This window comes from Stenella coeruleoalba (assembly GCF_951394435.1).
Source record: "Stenella coeruleoalba genome assembly, chromosome: 12".
Taxonomy (NCBI): Eukaryota; Metazoa; Chordata; class Mammalia; order Artiodactyla; family Delphinidae; genus Stenella; species Stenella coeruleoalba.
This window is the reverse complement of record NC_137158.1, coordinates 21,083,026-21,100,386: the sequence shown is the minus strand read 5'-3', so window position 1 is coordinate 21,100,386 and position 17,361 is coordinate 21,083,026. Positions and strand designations below refer to the sequence as shown.

At 38.4% G+C, this 17,361-nt stretch overlaps 1 protein-coding gene across 6 annotated transcripts in view; it reads left to right on the top strand.

The window, feature by feature from the left end:
* Positions 1 to 17,361, top strand: part of SNX14 (sorting nexin 14) — a 68,487-nt gene that overhangs the window by 40,250 nt on the left and 10,876 nt on the right. For all 6 annotated transcript variants that reach the window (XM_079939153.1, XM_079939154.1, XM_079939157.1 and 3 more), the window contains 3 exons: positions 7,179 to 7,380; positions 14,446 to 14,529; positions 15,918 to 16,018. In XM_079939153.1, coding sequence (XP_079795279.1) covers positions 7,179 to 7,380; positions 14,446 to 14,529; positions 15,918 to 16,018 — 387 coding nt within the window. The remainder of the gene's footprint in view (positions 1 to 7,178; positions 7,381 to 14,445; positions 14,530 to 15,917; positions 16,019 to 17,361) is intronic.

Below are 17,361 nucleotides of genomic sequence, written 5' to 3'. Positions count from 1 at the left end.
ATGCTATTTTATTTCTCTGTCTTTTCACATGTTGTTTTGCTTGAAATGCCTTTTTCCCCCCCTTTATTTACCTAGAAAATTCATACTTATCTTTCAGAATCTAGTTTCTTCCCATAAGCCCCTACCTCAGTCCCCAAGCAGAATTGAACATTCCCTCCTTTTTTTGCTTCTGTTAGATCATATGTTAAAACATGTACCACGTTGTGTTTGAAATTACGATTTTTTTTTTTTTGGCTGCGCAGCAGGACTTGTGGGATCTTAGTTCCCCCACCAGGGATCGAACCCGGGCCCTGGCAGTGAAAGCTCTGAGTCCTAACCACTGGACTGCCAGGGAATTCCCTGAAATTACGATTTAATTTATGTATTTGAAAGTATGTTTATGATTGTCTTTCCTACCAATTAAGGAGTTCTATAAAGGCAGATATTATCTCATTTGTACTTTGCATTTGTTTAAAAAATCTTTATTGAACAGACATCCTGGGTCTTCATTTTGCCTTTTAATGTCTCAGCACTGGAGATAAAAAGATGATTAAGACCTAAACTTTGCTCTTAAGAAATTTACTATCCTGGGTATAAAAGGGATGAATATTAGTGATTGGATTGGTAATGACCAAGAAGAAGGAAGTGGGGAGGGAAGAGTAAATAAACCTATTTTTCCTCTTTACCCCTTCCTTTCAGCCTTTGTCCCTTTGCACTGATAAATTGTTAAAAAGATTCATTGCTTCTTCACAATAATTTTAATGGAAGAAAAACTTATTTAATCCTTTTTTTTCTTTTTAGATAATCCAAATACAGCATTCTTTTCATGCCCATATTTTCCTTAAAAGTATGGGTAGAAGAAAGACAGTAGACCAGAAGAGGGAGTCTTTTAAAAAAAACAATGTTTATGTTTTTAGATTTTAAGCATCTCAATTTTTTAATAGTATAGAAAAATAGAAAAAAATTTAAAATACCACCAGTAATTCTGCCACCCAATAACTACTTCTATTAACATTCTTGTGATTCTGTTTTTTAAAAATATCTTTCCCCTTCCCACCCCCATAAATTAGGCTATATGTAGATTGCTATCCTGATCTCTGCCCACTTAATATAACAAAATATAACTTAAATATAACTTAATATAACAAAAGCATTTACCCATGTTATTGTGAACTCGAAACATAATTTTTATGGGGAAAGATGTACTTTTTCTTTTTTGTTCTTCCCAATTACTTGAAATACAAGCTATAGTTTTGCTTCAGGAATAGGAGGCTTTTTTTTTTTTTTTTGGTCTGCACAGGCTCTAGGCGCGTGGGCTTCAGTAGTTGTGGCTTGCGGGCTCTAGAGTGCAGGCTCAGTAGTCGTGGCACATGGGCTTAGTTGCTCTGTGGCATGTGGGATCTTCTGGACCAGGGATCGAACCCTTGTCCCCTGCATTGGCAGGTGGATTCTTTTTTTTTCTTTTTTTTGGTATGAAAAAAGGTATACCTATTTCTTTCTTTTTTTTTTTTTTTAACATCTTTATTGGGGTACAATTGCTTTACAATGGTGTGTTAGTTTCTGCTCCATAACAAAGTGAATCAGTCATACATAAACATATGTTCCCATATGTCTTCCCTCTTGCGTCTCCCTCCCTCCCACCCTCCCTATCCCACCCCTCCAGGCTGTCACAAAGCACCGAGCCAATATCCCTGTGCCATGCGGCTGCTTCCCACTAGCTATCTACCTTACTACGTTTGTTAGTGTGTATATGCCCATAACTCTCTCTCGCCCTGTCACAGCTCACCCTTCCCCCTCCCCATAACCTCAAGTCCGTTCTCTAGGAGGTCTGCGTCTTTATTCCTGCTTTACCCCTAGGTTCTTCATGACATTTTTTTTCTTAAATTCCATATATATGTGTTAGCATACGGTATTTGTCTTTTTCTTTCTGACTTACTTCACTCTGTATGACAGACTCTAGGTCTATCCACCTCATTACAAATAGCTCAATTTCGTTTCTTTTTATGGCTGAATAATATTCCATTGTATATATGTGCCACATCTTCTTTATCCATTCATCCGATGATGGGCACTTAGGTTGTTTCCATCTCCGGGCTATTGTAAATAGAGCTGCAATGAACATTTTGGTACATGACTCTTTTTGAATTTTGGTTTTCTCAGGGTATATGCCCAGTAGTGGGATTGCTGGGTCATATGGTAGTTCTATTTGTAGTTTTTTAAGGAACCTCCATACTGTTCTCCATAGTGGCTGAACCAATTCACATTCCCACCAGCAGTGCAAGAGTGTTCCCTTTTCTCCACACCCTCTCCAGCATTTATTGTTTCTAGATTTTTTGATGATGGCCATTCTGACTGGTGTGAGATGATATCTCATTATAGTTTTGATTTGCATTTCTCTAATGATTAATGATGTTGAGCATTCTTTCATGTGTTTGTTGGCAGTCTGTATATCTTCTTTGGAGAAATGTCTGTTTAGGTCTTCTGCCCATTTTTGGATTGGGTTGTTTGTTTTCTTGTTATTGAGCTGCATGAGCTGCTTGTAAATTTTGGAGATTAATCCTTTGTCGGTTGCTTCATTTGCAAATATTTTCTCCCATTCTGAGGGTTGTCTTTTGGTCTTGTTTATGGTTTCCTTTGCTGTGCAAAAGCTTTGAAGTTTCATTAGGTCCCATTTGTTTATTTTTGTTTTTATTTCCATTACTCTAGGAGGTGGGTCAGAAAGGATCTTGCTGTGATTTATGTCATAGAGTGTTCTGCCTATGTTTTCCTCTAAGAGTTTGATAGTTTCTGGCCTTACATTTAGGTCTTTAATCCATTTTGAACTTATTTTTGTGTATGGTGTTAGGGAGTGATCTAATCTCATACTTTTACATGTACCTGTCCAGTTTTCCCAGCACCACTTATTGAAGAGGCTGTCCTTTCTCCACTGTACATTACTGCCACCTTTATCAAAGATAAGGTGTCTATATGTGCATGGGTTTATCTCTGGGCTTTCTATCCTGTTCCATTGATCTATCTTTCTGTTTTTGTGCCAGTACCATAGGCAGGTGGATTCTTAACCACTGCGCCACCAGGCAAATCCAGGAGGCTATCTTTAAAAAGCTGAGAAAGTTTGTTCTGTTTTGTAGTGGCCCAAGGAGGAAGGAAATTCTTTATTGGTCTTTATTTACTTATTTTTTATTGAAGTATAATTTTTTGTTTAATTTTTAATGGAGTATAGTTGATTTACAATGTTGTGTTAGTTCCAGGTGTACAGCAAAGCGAATCAGTCATACATATACACATATACACTCTTTTTTTTTTTTTTAGATTCTTCTCCCATATAGGCTATTACATAGTGTTGAATAGAGTTCCCTGTGCTATACAGCAGGTTCTTATTAGTTATCTATTTTATATATAGTAGTGTGTATACGTCAGTCTATCTCCCAATTTACCCCCCACCTTACCCCGTTAACCATAAGTTTGTTTTCTGCATCTGTGACTCTACTTCTGTTTTGTAAATAAGTTCATTTGTATGCTTTTTTTTTTAGATTCCACATATAAGCGATATCATGAGATATTTGTCTTTCTGTGTCTGACTTACTTCACTCAGTATGACAATCTCTGGGTCCATCCACGTTGTTGCAAATGGCATTATTTTTTCTTTTTATGGCTGAGTAATATTCCATTGTATATATGTACCACATCTTCTTTTATCCATTCCTCTGTTGATGGACACTTAGGTTGCTTCCATGTCCTGGCTATTGTAAATAGTGCTGCAGTGAACATTGGGGTGCATGTATCTTTTTGAATTATAGTTTCCTCTGGGTATATGCTTAAGAGTGGGATTGCTGGGTCATATGGTAGTTCTAATTTTAGTTTTTTAAGGAACCTCCATACTGTTCTCCATAATGGCTGTACGAATTTACATTCCTACCAACAGCGTAGGAGGGTTCCCTTTTCTCCACACCCTTCCAGCATTTATTATTTGTAGATTTTTTTTTTTAATTTTTAAATTTATTTTTGGCTGCATTGGGTCGTCACTGTGTGCAGGCTTCCTCTAGTTGCAGCAAGCAGGGGCTGCTCTTCGTTGCAGTGTGCGGGTTTCTCACCACAGTGGCTTCTCTTGTTGCAGAGCACAGGCTCTAGGCGTGCGGGCTTCAGTAGTTGTGGCTCGTGGTCTCTAGAGCATAGGCTCAGTAGTTGTGGCACACAGGCTTAGTTGCTCCACGGCATGTGGGATCTTCCTGGACCAGGGATTGAACCTGTGTCCCCTGCATTGGCAGGCAGATTCTTAGCCACCGAGCCACCAGGGAAGTCTTGTTTGTTGATTTTTTGATGATGGTCATTCTCTCTGGTGTGCGGTGATACCTCATTGTAGTTTTGATTTGCATTTCTCTAATAGTGATGTTGAGCATCTTTTCATGTGCTTTTTGGCCATCTGTATGTCTTCTTTGGAGAAATGTCTATTTAGATCTGCCCATTTTTTGAATGGGTTATTTATTTTTTTGATATTGAGCTGCATGAGCTGTTTGTATATTTTGGAGATTAATCCCTTGCCAGTTGCTTCATTTGCAAATATTTTCTCCCATTCTAAGGGTTGTCTTGGAAATTCTTGATTGGAAGCAAAGATAGTAATAATGGAAAGTAGGGTAAGAGGGCAAACTAATTGTTAGTACTCTGAAGAGAAAAGACAGGAGGTGGCTAGGGTGTTAAACCAGACCAAGATAGTCCCACTTAGGATTTGGGGGTACTGTGCTAGTTCTAAACTGTGGGACCTCGGGGAAATCTCCTTTGCCTTGTTTAGGAAGTGTATGGGAAAGGAAATCGCCAGTCTCACTGCCAGGGCTAAAGTGGTATGTGATCCAAAATTGAGACCTGGAAGATTTTTATTTTTTTAGAAAAGGATCAACTTGACATGATCATTTGGTAGCAGTGCCTCCTTGCTATGTGACCTTGGGTAAATTGCTTAATTTTATTTTGATTTAACTTCCTCACATGTGAAATGGGGATAATAGTATCTAGCTTGTATATGGGTGTTGTGAGGAGTAATAAGTGATAAATATGAAGCACTTGGGACAGTGCCCAGCACACAGTAAGTGCAGTAAGTACTATACAGTGTTATAATACCATCAGATAAATTATAAGTTAAATTGGCATATGTATACTGGCCTGGGAACCAAAGTCTTCTATGTAAGGTTGGGTCTGTCTGAAAATGCATTTCTGTCCAAGTTCAGAACTGATTCACAGATAAACTTCTGGAACGTAATACGCCCATTGGTATATTGGCAGTTATCCCCAACATAGGAAAGGCTAATAATGAGTTAAATTATAGTATTTCTCAAGGAAATAGGGGGACATCTCTTTGCCTTTTATCCTCTGCCTGTTTTATTCCCTGTCTTCTTTGTAGCGGGAACATCTGTTTGAAAATGAGAAAGCACTTGGTTTTCCTTTTTATAAAATTTTGGTTATATATTTTTAAATAATATTAAAGGAATCCCTGAAAATTCTTGAAGAAATATTGCCCTAGAGATTTTTCATTTACTTTTTTGATATAAACACCATTTAAATGGTAGCAGTAATAAAATATTAAACTTTGTTCTTTGTCTTTTATTGATATTTTTATGTTAAGAATTTTCTATTTTGTTTCTTAGATTGATTTTTATTTAAGAATGTCCCATTTCTTGGCTTTTAGTCAGCTTGTTAAACAAATTTTCTATCATTTTATGATTCATTTTATCATTTCTCGTCAAAAGCCAAGTCTGTTAACAAAATTACAGTTGTAATAACCATGGAAAATGCTGCCCTGTACCTCAGATTCCAAGCAGTGGAGTGGGTGTTTCCCTCACACATCCTTCTCTGTTTTTCTTCCAGGTTTGTAAGGAGATAGATAGCCTTGTCCCCAAAAGGCAAGAACTAACACTTATCGTCTGTTTTTACAGTTTCATTGTTTTAGGCCTGGAAGACATTTTTGTTTTCAACAGAGCATTAAGAAGTCTTCCTAAGATTCTTAACAGTCTTATTAGGGGTGACAGAAAGCCATTTTAGGACAGGAACAGAAAAAGGGATAATTGCCAAGGGACTTAGTGGGGGAGGAAAAGAATTCACTTAGAAGAGAGTTGGCTACCAGGTGTGGGAAGAGAGTAGAATGGAGAGTGAAGGTAGGGTGCTAGAATTTTGGAAAGAAATACCTCTTCTCTACTGGTTTGCTCTGACTAGACTGTTCAGAATTCTCTTAAGCGCTACAACCTTTGACTCATTTCCTTAAAAAAGTGTGTTCAAGATGGTTGTGTTTTATCTGTAAAATTTTGCCCCCTTTAACATGAATCAGAGATGTCTAGGTGACCAGGTGTTATAATGTGCCAATTCAGAGATTCTTTTCCGATTTAGTGAAGACAGACATTTTTTTCCCCTTCTTTCTGCATGTTTATTTCTAGAACATGTTTAACACTGTTTTTTTAAAATAATTGTTCTTCAAGTAATATTTTAAAGAATATTTATTTTAAATATTTATATTATTAAAATTTTAGAAGCTAGGAGATGAAAAAACAATCTTAATTATATAGAGGTGGGTCCCTTTCAGACCTTTTTTCTAATTTTATATTATCTAATGCTGCAGTGAATATATTTATACTTGTGCCTTTTTCACAGTTTAAAAAAATTTGTCTAAAATAAATGCTTGTGTTAGAATAAGTTGCCAGAAATGGAATTAACTTGGTTGAAACTGTTTTATGGCTTCTTATATTGATAAATGTATATGGGCAAAACACTTTCTAAAAGGATCGTACAGGTATATCTTGTAACCAACAATATATTGCATATCCAGTTTATCTGTGCAGTTTCCATCAGTGGCTGTTATAAAATTTTACATTCCTAAATGAAAGATATCAGTACAGTAATTTCTACTTCTTATTATCAGAGTTAAATATTTTTCTGTATTTGTGTATTTTTAATATCTTTTCCAGTAATTGCTGAAGTGTCTTATATTCTGTTGAATTTTCATATATTGGTGATGCAACAAAACCTGGAGTTGATGCTAGTAACTTGTTAGTTTTATATCCTTAACCTTTTCAGTAGAAAATTTGATATCACTTAATTTCAAAAGTATTAAAAAATTATAGACTTTATATGGGCATATTACTTTGTAGTTACATCTCATATGCTACAGGTATAAAGGTCCTGGAAGTATTAATTTTTTTTTCTGATGATTTTTTTTCCAGATTGAAGAAGGTATTGTTGTAATGGAAGATGATTCTCCAGTGGAAGCTGTGAACACACCTAATACTCCTCGAAACCTTGCTGCATGGAAAATTAGCATTCCATATGTAGACTTTTTTGAAGATACCTCCTCTGAAAGGAAGGAGAAAAAGGAGAGAATACCAGTGTTTTGTATTGATGTTGAAAGAAATGATAGAAGAGCAGGTATTAATATTATTAATGCATATAGCACTAATCAGGTATTAAAATGATTAAGACAGCATTTCTCCCCCTCCATTGTTGTGGGCTAATAATAATTGGTAAAAATATGATCAAACACAACTTTACAAGTTTTCTTTATGTTTTGCTGTCTTTTTTCTTTGGGTTATTTCATCCGTGTGTTACAGTCGAGACAGGGGTAAACAGCATCCACAGCAGGATAAATATTCGCCACCCTGGGCTTTGTCCAAGAGAGTGGGCAGTCTGTATAAGCAAAAACACATCAAAGTTGTGCACATTTTGGGAATGATGAGCAGAAAAATAAAGTTGACCTCAGGAAGAAGGGACAGTCTGTGAGGAAAGAAGGAAAAAGTGGCAGGGTTAGGAAACGGTTTCGAGAGAGGAGTGACGAAGTGATAAGATGAAGGTCAGTGCTAATGATTCCCCTTATTTATTTTTCAAAAAGTATTAGGTGTTTGATTTTTCTCAGAAGCTGATCCTGTTTCATGCATAGGAACATAAAGTATAGGAATGGGGAAGGAAGAATGCTCAGAGTAGCTAGCAATGATATTCCCTATTGTAGTTAAATACCAGGCAGGATCTTGTTCTCTTCAGTTCTGAGTCACTGCTACTGGATTTTGCTGTAACTTCTGTTTGGTCTTGCTAGATGCTGTTCTATCTCAGCATTTTAATAAGTATACAGACAAACCTTTGTCGATATTAGAGTTTCATTTCAGTTTCAAACACAGTCACTTACGTCTTTTGTCTGCTGTTTCTGCTGATAGGAATTTTAAGTGTTAAAAAGAATTTGGAAAGGAATACCCTAGTTAACTTCTGGATTCAATTCTTTGCTGTGCCTAGTACTTAAAATCTGGCTTTTCTCTCAGTGTTCTTGGCTCTCAGAAAATTATTTAAAATGTTTGACTATTCAGATATAAATCCCTATCAATATAAATAAATTGCTTTTTATTGAGGTATAATTGACATACATTATTACATTAGTTTTAGGTACAATATAGTGATTCAGTATAGTGATTCTGCATTTGGATACACTGCAAAATGATCACCACAATAAGTCTGGTTACCGTCCTTCACCATACAAAGTTAATACAATATTATTGACTGTGTTCCCCATGCTGTACTTTATATCCCTATGACTTATTTATTTTATAACTGGAAGTTTGTACTACTTGATCACCTTCACCCATTTTGTCCTTCTCTGGCAGCCACCCGTCTGATCCCTGTATGAGTCTGCATTTTGTTTTGGTTTGTTTGTTTTGTTTTTTAGATTCCATGTATAAGTGAAATCATGTGCTATTTGTCTTTCTTTGACTTATTTCATTCAGCTTAATACCCTCAAGGTCCATCCATGTTGTTACAAATGGCAAGATTTCATTCTTTTTAAATGGCTGAGTAGTATTCCATTGTATACATATACCACACCTTCTCTATCCATTCATCTGTTGATGGACATTTAGGTTGTTTCCATGTCTTGTTTATTGCAAATAATGCTGCAGTGAATATAGGAGTGCATATATCTTTTCGAATTAGTGTTTTTTTGGATAGATACCCGGCAGTGGAATTGTTGGATGATATGGTAAATCTGTTTGTAATTTTTTGAGGAACTTCCATACTGTTTTCCATAGTGACTGCACCAATTTACATTCCCACCAGCAGTACACAAGGGTTCCCTTCTTACCACATCCTCATCAACACTTGTTATTTCTTGTCTTTTTCACAGTGGCCATTCTGACAGGTGTGAGGTGGTATCTCATTGTGGTTTTGATTTGCATTTCCCTGATGATTAGTGATGTTGAGCGTCTTATCATGTGTCTGTTTAGCCATCTATATGTATTCTTTGGAAAAATGTCTATTCAGATCATCTGTCCATTTTTTAATAGGTGTTTTTGTTATTGAATTGTGTGAGTTCTTTATGTATATGGGATATCAAGCCCTTATTAGATTATATGCTTTGCAAATACCTTCTCCCATTCAGTAGATTGCCTTTTTGTATTGTTGATGGTTTCCTTCACTGTGCAAAATCTTTTTGTTTGATGTAGTCCCATTTGTTTATTTTTGCTTTGTTTCCCTTGCCTTTAGAGTCAGATGAAAACAAAAAAATCACTAAAACCAATGTCAGGGAGCTTGCCACCTGTGTTTTCTTCTAGGAGTTTTATGGTTTCAAGTCTTTCATGCAAATCTTTCATTTATTTTCAGTTAATTTTTTTACATGGTGTAAGATAGTGGTCCAGTTTCATTCTTTTGCATGTAGCTGTTCAGTTTTCCCAACACCATTTATTAATTTTAATTTTAATTTATAAAATTTTAAAAAAAATTTATTTATTAATTTTTGGCTGCATTGGATCTTTGTTGCTGCACGCGGGCTTTCTCTAGTTGCAGCGAGCAGGGGCTAACTCTTTGTTGCGGTGTGCGGGCTTCTCATTGTGGTGGCTTTTCTTGTTGTGGAGCACGGGCTCTAGGAGCACGGGCTTCAGTAGTTGTGGTGCACAGGCTCAGTAGTTGTGGCTCACAGGCTCTGGAGCTCAGGCTCAGTAGTTGTGGCACATGGGCTTAGTTGCTCCACTACATGTGGGATCTTCCTGGACCAGGGATCAAACCCATGTCCCCTGAATTGGCAGGCATATTCTTAACCACTGAGCCACCAGGGAAGCCCTAATTTTATTTATTTATTTATTTATTTGACCGCGCCGGATCTTGGTTGCGGCACGCGGGATCTTTGCTGCTGTGTGTGGGATCTTCATTGCTGCCTGTGGGATCTTTAGTTGTGGCATGTGGGTTCTTAGTTGCTGCATGTGGGCTCTAGTTCCCTGACCAGGGATCGAACCCAGGCCCCCTGCTTTGGGAGAGTGGAGTCTTAACCCCTGGACCACCAGGTATGTCCCTATTTTTATTTTAATTTTTAAAAATAAGTCACACTGGTGGCGCAGTGTTTAAGAATCTGCCTGCCAATGCAGGGGACATGGGTTCGATCCCTGGTCCAGGAAGATCCCACATGCCGCACAGCAACTAAGCCCATGCTCCACAATTACTGAGCCTGCGAGCCACAACTACTGAGCCTGTGCTCCACAACTACTGATGCCTGTGCGCCTAGAGCCCATGCTGCACAACAAGAGAAGCCACTGCAATGAGAAGCCCACACATTGTAACGAAGAGTAGCCCCTGCTCAACACAGCTAGAGAAAGCCTGCGCACAGCAATGAAGATCCAATGCAGCCAAAAATAAATAAATTAAATAAATAAATTAAAAAAAAATAAAATAAGCCACCCAGTTTATGGTGTTTTGTTATAGCAGCCTGAGCAGACTAAGACGGTTACAGAAAGGTTGCAAAAAATAGTACAGAAAGTTGTCATACACCCTTTACCCAGCTTCCCCTTGTATTGACATCTTATAAAACCATAGTACAATGATTGAAACCAGGAAATTAGCATTGATGGGATATTCATTTGAATTTCACCAGTTTTCCCACTAATACCCTCTTTCTGGTTCAGGATCCAACCCAGGATCCCACACTGAATTTAGTCTTGTCTCCTTAGTCTCCTATGTTCTGTGATAGTTTCTCAGTCTTCCCTTGTCTTTAATGAACTTGACACTTTTTTAAAGAGTCCTGACTAGTTATTTGTAGAAAACACTTGAGTTTGTTCCTCCACTTGAGTTTGCTGCTCAACAATGTTTACTTATTAAAGGACAGAAGAGGCTCTCCTTTCCCCACTGTATATTCTTGCCTCCATTGTCATAAATTAATTGACCATATATGTGTGGGTTTATTTCTGGGCTCTCTCTTCTGTTCCATTGATCTATGTGTCTGTTTTTATGCCAGTACCATACTTGTTTGATTATTATAGGTTTGTAGTACAGTTTAAAATCAGGGAGCATGATACCTCTAGCTTTGTTCTTTTTTCTCAAGATTGTTTTGGCTAATCAAAACTACAATGAGGTGTCACCTCACACCAATCAGAATGGCTATCATCAAAAAATCTACAAACAATAAATGCTGGAGAAGGTGTGGAGAAAAGGGAACCCTCTTGCACTGTTGGTGGGAATGTAAATTGATACAGTCATTTGGAGAACAGTATCGAGGTTCCTTAATAAACTAAAAATAGAACTACCATATGACCCAGCAATCCCACTACTGGGCATATACCCTGAGAAAACCATAATTCAAAAAGAGTCATGTACCACAATGATCGTTGCAGCTCTATTTACAATAGCCAGGACATGGAAGCAACCTAAGTGTCCATCGACAGATGAATGGATAAAGAAGATGTGGCACATATATACAATGGAATATTACTCAGCCATAAAAAGAAATGAAATTGAGTTATTTGTAGTGAGGTGGATGGACCTAGAGTCTGTCATACAGAGTGAAGTAAGTAAGAAAGAGAAAAACAAATACCATATGCTAACACATACATATATAGAATCTAAAAAACAAACAAACAAAAAACACTGGTTATGAAGAACCTAGGGGCAGGACAGGGATAAAGACGTGGAAGTAGAGAATGGACTTGAGGATACGGGGAGGGGGAAGGGTAAGCTGGGACGAAGTGAGAGAGTGGCATGGACTTATATATACTATCAAATGTAAAATAGATAGCTAGTGGGAAGCAGCCGCATAGCACAGGGAGATCACCTCAGTGCTTTTGACCACCTAGAGGCGTGGGATAGGGAGGGTGGGAGGGAGATACAAGAGGGAGGAGATATGGGGATATATGTATATGTATAGCTGATTCACTTTGTTATAAAGCAGAAACTAACACACCATTGTAAAGCAATTATACTCCAATAAAAGTGTTAAAAAAACAATAGACATAGGGATAGTCAAAAAAAAAAAAGAACTAGAACTTGAAGGTTTGGAAAATTCTCAAACTATCCATATATCATGCTCTGGAAAAAAGCCAAGGGTGTGGCTGAACAATGGTTTGCTGAAGAGATCAGGCATGTGACTCATGGATCAATCATCTCAGCAGAAGCCAGGAATAGAGCTGTGGCTATCCAGGAAAGATCTGTGGAGGACCCTGTTATTTGGAACTCTCTGGGCTTCTTGGACCTGGATGTCTGTTTCCTTCCCCAGGTTAAGGAAGTTTTCAGCCATTATTTCTTCAGATAACTTTTCTGCCCCTTTTTCTCTTCTCCTTTTGGGACCCCTATAATGCGAGTGTTATTTCACTTGATATTATCCTATAGGTCCCATAAGTTATCTTCTTTTTTTTTTTTTTTGTGGTACACGGGCCTCTCCCGTTGCGGAGCATGGGCTCCGGACGCGCAGGCTCAGCGGCCATGGCTCATGGGCCCAGCCGCTCCGCGGCATGTGGGATCTTCCCGGACCGTGTCCCCTGCATCGGCAGGCGGACTCTCAACCACTGCGCCACCAGGGAAGCCCTATTTCCTCATTTTACTTGACTCTGTGCTTCTTTCTGTGTATTAGGGGAAACAGCTACCTCTCTCAATCTTGAAGAGTGGCCTGTGTAGGTGATTAGCCCTCTAATTCAACCTTGCCCTAGGTCTTCTTTGTCTTTTGAACCTTTGTGATTGTCTAAACTGCCTGATTTATTCTTGATATATGCCTGTTATGGAGCATGTGCCAAGACCTATTAGTGTTCCAAGGGGAGGAATCCCGTTTATCGCCTCGTTTCAGGCTGATGGGAAGCCAGACACTTAGGCAGCAGCCTTTAAAGTAGGCAGATATATACAGTCCTGCAGGGCCACAGTCAAAATCCCTACCTGCCTCCATTCCAGGAGATCTGTAGGTGTCCTCGGGGTGCATAGCTGCTTAGACGAGTGTATGAGCTCCTGAGAGTTCTTATTGAGCTGTAGTGAGGCCAAGGGGGTGTGCAGGGATGGTGTCTCCCTGCTTACGTTCTCTGGGTGCTCTTCCTTAGCTCCTAGATGTGTGGAAAATCTGAAGCCTGTCCTTCAGGCTGAAGCTCCAAGCTAAGTAAATAGGCCTTTTTCACAGGAAGACTGGGGGTTTATTTAGTGTGCTGTCTGTGCAGTCCCTGGGGGGCGGTGTGCCTTTCCAGGAACTGTCTTTCCAACTGGTACAGTCCCGTGGAGCTCAGTATTGCCAGCTCCCTTAGCCACCAGGGCCAAGTGATCAAGGGGTGTCCCCTGTGTGGATTGCACACACCTGCTGGCTTCAGCAAGGCAGCTGGTGAGTGTAGGGGGCAGGGCATGCTGGCCAGTGTCAGAAAGGCTGCCTGTGCTTGCAGCTCTCAGCAGTGCAGTGGGAGAGTGCCTTGCCTATGTGAGTGAGCTGGCTTTAGGCGGGGAGAGGAAGAATGCTGCAGCTGCTCGTGCTTGCCAGTCACAGCCCGGGAGCCAGGGAGCGCTGCAACCACTCTGGCTTCAGCAAGGCAGTGGGTTAGTGCTGCAACCACTTACCCCTGCCTATCCAAGCAAGGCTGGGGGGTGCCATTTCCAAGCTTGTCTGCCTGTGCTAGCAGGGTAGGTGGGGAGACAGTAATGGCATCTGCCCCTGCCTGCATCTTGGGAGAGTTTCAGCTGTCCCCTGCCCCTCCAGCATGCTTTTAGATTAGCAAACGAGTTTTCTTACATGTAGTCTAGGCACTTTATTTTCTTTTCTTTTTTTTTCTTTGGTACGCGGGCCTCTGACTGCTGTGGCCTCTCCGGTTGCGGAGCACAGGCTCCGGACGCGCAGGCTCAGTGGCCATGGCTCATGGGCACAGCTGCTCCGCGGCATGTGGGATCTTCCCGCACTGGGGCACGAACCCGCGTCCCCTGCATCGGCAGACGGACTCCCAACCACTGCGCCACCAGGGAAGCCCAAGGCACTTTCTTTTCTTTTTTTTATTGGCTGCACTGTGCAGCTTGTGGGATCTTAGTTCCCTGACCAGGGATCGAACCTATGCCCACTGCAGTGGAAGTGTGGAGTCATAACCACTGGACCTCCAGGGAATTCCCAAGAAATAATAAATTATTAAGACTGGAATAATTTCCAGCTTTGTATACTTAATGTTATAAATAGTGCATTCTTTTAGTAGTAGTTTGTAAAATTGTTTATTTCTCAGTGTGTATTCATTCATTTTGCAGTTGGGCATGAGCCTGAACATTGGTCTGTCTATAGAAGATACCTTGAATTCTATGTACTTGAGTCAAAACTAACAGAATTTCATGGTATGTTGTCCTTTTTGTATAAAACATTACATTTCAGCATTAGCTTTCTTGAAAGCTGTTGAACCAGCTTTCTGAAATTACTTTCTAATTTTAAGTAACTGTACTAAGGAAATGTAACAGTGACACTTGTGTACACTACTAGTGATGATAGGAATGTACTGTTTTTATCTCATTTCTGCTTATTTATATTTTTTAAGTTTTTACAATGCAAATTTATTGCTTTTCAAGCAATAATGATATTAAAATTTAAAAGACAGTGGCAGAGAATTTAAACCAGGCATTTGAGTTGCTCTTTTCTTTTGCCATCATCTTCTGTGGTAAACATGTTTCTATGTAACATGACAAATGTTTTGATTTAGCTCTTAGATTTCGATATGGAAAAAAAACCTTGTAGTTGTGTGTTTCTTTTAAGGGTAGATCAATCAGAAAAGCAGAGCACTCTTTTCAGTCTTCCTCTCACCTCTCAGTCTCTCTTATCTGTCCATTTATTTTAGTTAATATTAGGTTTATAGTCATGAAGTATTTCTAGTCATTTTGTATGTAAATTGCTGAGCTTGAATTGTGTATTCTGAATCTTTTGATTTTAGAAAAGTTCTGTGGAGTGTCCCCTGATCCAAATTCAGGTTGGTTTTGAATTGTAAAGGGCAGGAAAACTTCTCTACTCTGCTATAAGAACGAAGCCCACAATAAGGAGATTATAGAAAGATAAAAAATACAAGGTCCCACAAATCTACTTTTTTGTCTAGATTTTGAGTTTGTACTTGTCCTTAAATGGTTTTCTCTTTGCCTTTGCCAGTCTGATACAATGCCATCCTTGTCTTGGTCTTTCTCTGAGACTTTTCCTTTTGATTTAGAGTTGAGAAAAGATCATTTATCTCCGTAATTTAAAATCCTGGACCAATCAAAGTTGGTTGGATTCCCAACAATATTTTTCCTTTTTGGTACTAAAATGTCCAAAGTTGGCCCTGTCTGAGAAAACATGTCCATGGTTTTTAAATTTTGTTTTTAAGCTTATATAGCATTGGCAAAATGCTGCCATTTTCTCCGTGAGAGAGTAGGTATTTCTTCAGTAAGATTTTATCTAATAGAATCCCACCAATTTCAAAATAATCTCATGATAAGTTTTTGAAGCTTTTTTACTAGTATAGAAGGCTAAATAAATCTGTGTCAATGAAGGGTGGTGATATTTTGGATATCAGTAGAGTCAAGTTCTTTGGTCTGGTCTTCTGACTTTTGAAGCTCTCTGATTTTGTCAAAATTGTATAAAGGATAATGCCACATCTCTACAAGGCAGCACTGGGAATCTGAAGTTGCCATAGTAAATTATAAATTAGGTTTAAAAAATAATAGCAGAACACAGTAATAACTTTCATATATATTAATTTCAGGTACATTTCCTGATGCCCAGCTTCCTTCCAAGAGGATCATTGGCCCAAAAAATTATGAGTTCTTAAAGTCTAAGAGAGAAGAGTTTCAGGAGTATCTACAGGTACAGCTCCAACTTAATTTAAAACATCCTCTAATTTGTCTCCTTTTCTCTTGTACATACATATGTGCTGTGTCTTACAATACCTGTCAATGTGGATTTCTAGAATCCTTTATTAAAAAAATTTTTTCCCATGTGGAAATGAGTTATTGTCAAGAGTACTTTTTAAAAGAAATTTGATAACCAGTGAAATACCATATATTTTCTCAGAGGAAAAAATGTCTTGTATTGGGCATAGTTTAAAACTTTTGATGTGGGAAGTTAGAGAGAGAAAAAGAGAGTGAGAGAGAGAGGAAGAAAAAACTTTTGATGTAAAACATTAAATGCATTCTAAGAATACTGGGTTGTTTTTTTTTTTTTCCTTATTTTTTGTTTGATTTTGTGTTTAGCACTTTCTGAACTCTGGGATTTTTCCCTCCTGTTTTATTAATTATTATTTTTTTTTGCAACTGTACATTTTTTTTTAATTACTTGGGATCTCCTGACTCTGCCACCATTCACCACTTGGAATTGAATTCCGTTTTTCTCAGTGTGTGCACATTGTGTTGTGTAAACAATGTAATTGCTATTTCCATTGTTGGTGCAGTCTGCTTAAAAGTTACCTACTTGAGACTCTTCTAAAGTTAATGACCATTTTTCTTTAATCAAGTAAATAAGATCAAAAACTGGATAATTTTATTTATTTTTTAAAAATCTCCTGGACTTCCCTGGTGGTGCACTGGTTAACAATCTGCCTGCCAGTGCAGGGGACACGGGTTTGATCCCTCGTCTGGGAAGATCCCACATGCCGTGGAGCAACTAAGCCCACGTGCCACAACTACTGAGCCCACGTGCCACAACTACTAAAACCTGCATGCCTAGAGCCCGTGCTCCGCAACAAGAGAAGCAACCACAATGAGAAGCCTGTGCTCTGCAATGAAGAGTAGCCCCTGTTTGCCACAACTAGAGGAAACCTGTGCACAGCAACGAAGACCCAACACAGCCAAAAATAAAAAAATAAATTTAAAAAATTTAAAATCTCCTTTATTTGGACATGGAATTTTGTAGTTTTAATTAAGTGTTAATTCAGTTAAATTTGGATGCCTTTTAGCCAACAATAAGTACTTTTTAAATTAAAAATATTCAACAGTGTAAAGGGGTGTTTACATTATATTTTCTGTATTTGAGCCAATGAATACCTCAACCCAGAAGGTATTTTTTTCATAACTTTTTGGTGATATGAAAATTGAAATATGACATAAACATTAACTATTACAAGGATATTTGAACACAGCATATGCTAGTGTTAACCTGTGGTTTTGTTGATATCATTAAACCCATTATTTGAACCGACTAATTCTAAGAAC